The sequence below is a fragment of the Meleagris gallopavo genome, unplaced genomic scaffold (genome assembly GCF_000146605.3).
Source record: "Meleagris gallopavo isolate NT-WF06-2002-E0010 breed Aviagen turkey brand Nicholas breeding stock unplaced genomic scaffold, Turkey_5.1 ChrUn_random_7180001924730, whole genome shotgun sequence".
NCBI lineage: Eukaryota > Metazoa > Chordata > Aves > Galliformes > Phasianidae > Meleagris > Meleagris gallopavo.
The window spans coordinates 1-1,716 of record NW_011187189.1 but is presented as its reverse complement, the minus strand read 5'-3'; the positions used below and the strand labels follow the sequence as shown (position 1 = coordinate 1,716).

Genomic DNA, 1,716 nt, shown 5'->3' with positions numbered 1-1,716 from the left:
TGGAAATTGCCTTCCTGACATCAGGGCACAACAGAAACTCCACCTCTATCTTGTTCCCAAAAGTCCCACGCTAACTACAGTCTAAAGGCCTCTCCTGCAAGGCAGTCCCTGCACAGGGGGACGCCCTGCCTGGCACCCCATAGGCCACAGCAACAGCAGCAGCTGCAGCAGCAGCAGCAGCAGGACGGTAAGATGAGCTTGCACCTCAAGGCTCCTTGCGTGCCATCAGGAACAGCACGCACACGGAAGGAAGGACAGAACAAACTGCGGCACTCTCAGCAATGCCGGGGCACGCTACCGTAGGCAACAGCTACCAATTGTTCCCTCCCAGCCTATTTTCTCAGCATTTCTATCAATCTCTCTCAAACAGAGCGCTACTTACTGTCTTTGGGGACTTGGAAACTGGCAGGATTATGGCCAACACGCAGAGAAGCTGGAAAACGGCTCCAAAGAAGAGTCCGTAGCGCAGCACGTTCTCCATTAGCGTGGGCTCAGGGATCTCAGGTGGCGAGAAATGCACTTCAGCAGCCATAGCGCACACAGCCTGCTGCTCTGCTGCTCTCAAGGAGGCTGCTTTCTACAAGGGGGAAAAGAGAGTCATCATTCCTAGCATGCACTCCCACGGTGTTACTTCCTGCTAGCAAGAATTCCCAGCCTAACTTAGAGGCGAGCTCTGAAGACATCCTTGGTCTTCCGACCCAATAACAAAGAGGGGCACAAAACTTGCATTTCGGGAAAAGCTTAACAGGCAAAAATAAACTTCTCCCCGAGGCTGATCACACATGCATGACGACTGTCTTATTAGTATTAACGGTAATGTTATTAATACCATTACAGGTACACATTTTCATGCACCTTTTGTACGTATGTGCTCACGGCCTTGCTGCTGCTGTGCACGCACAAAGCCCATCTGTTGAGGACACTGGGATGAGCTGTGCTTCACCAACACTGCTTCAGCGCACGCCTAAGCGGTGCTTACTCCGAAGTAAGGCACACCTACCTGGCAGTGGCCACGCAGGATGCCTCAGACACAGGCACGGACTGTTCTCCCGAGGCCCAACTTCAGGCCACAGCCACTCACGCTCTGTTCCTCGATGGTCTGCAACAGAAAAGTCACAAGGCGGAAATTCCATTAATCGAAGATGCCGTCGGACCTCCGTGCCCAGGCCAGTCGCACTCGTGTCTTCGCATGATAAATCAGACGTGTGCTTACCGAGGGAGCACTGCTAACTTCCACTTGACAGGAGCAATCTACCCCCAGCTCTAAAATACGAACAGGAACCTATGCCTAACTCTAAAACTCTAGAATACAAACAGGAACCTATGCCTAACTCTAAAACTCTAAAACACGAACAGGAACCTATGCCTAACTCTAAAACTCTAAAATACAAACAGGAACCTATGCCTAACACTAAAATACAAACAGTAATCTACTCCTAACACTACAACTAAACTTAACAGAAAAATCAACAAGAAAACCAGGCACTGGGGGCCCGCAGAACTTGGCTCGAAGGAGGAGCAGGTGTTAACTAATGCCACCCAGCTAATGCTGGGGCGGGGCCGCGCAGCGGGTAAGGAGCCGAGCGCCTGGACCAGCGACGGTGGAGCTGTGACAGCGCCAATGCGGGCCTGGCACGGTGGTGTGGTGCCAGGCCAGCTGTGCCGCAGGCGGATCCACCTCCATGGGCTCCTCCGGAGGTGGATCCACCTCCATGG

The 1,716-nt window shown here is 52.6% G+C and overlaps 1 protein-coding gene across 1 annotated transcript; it reads right to left on the bottom strand.

Annotated features, from left to right (window-relative positions):
• Nucleotides 1-337: 337 nt before the first annotated feature.
• On the bottom strand, nt 338-1,254 carry LOC104916615 (protein MANBAL-like). The gene is made up of 2 exons (XM_031557662.1): nt 1,001-1,254; nt 338-577 (listed from the first exon to the last, which is right to left on the bottom strand). Exon 2 carries the CDS (start codon nt 530-532, stop codon nt 353-355), a length of 180 nt encoding a protein of 59 aa, XP_031413522.1. The 5' UTR covers nt 533-577; nt 1,001-1,254; the 3' UTR covers nt 338-352.
• Nucleotides 1,255-1,716: the final 462 nt, after the last annotated feature.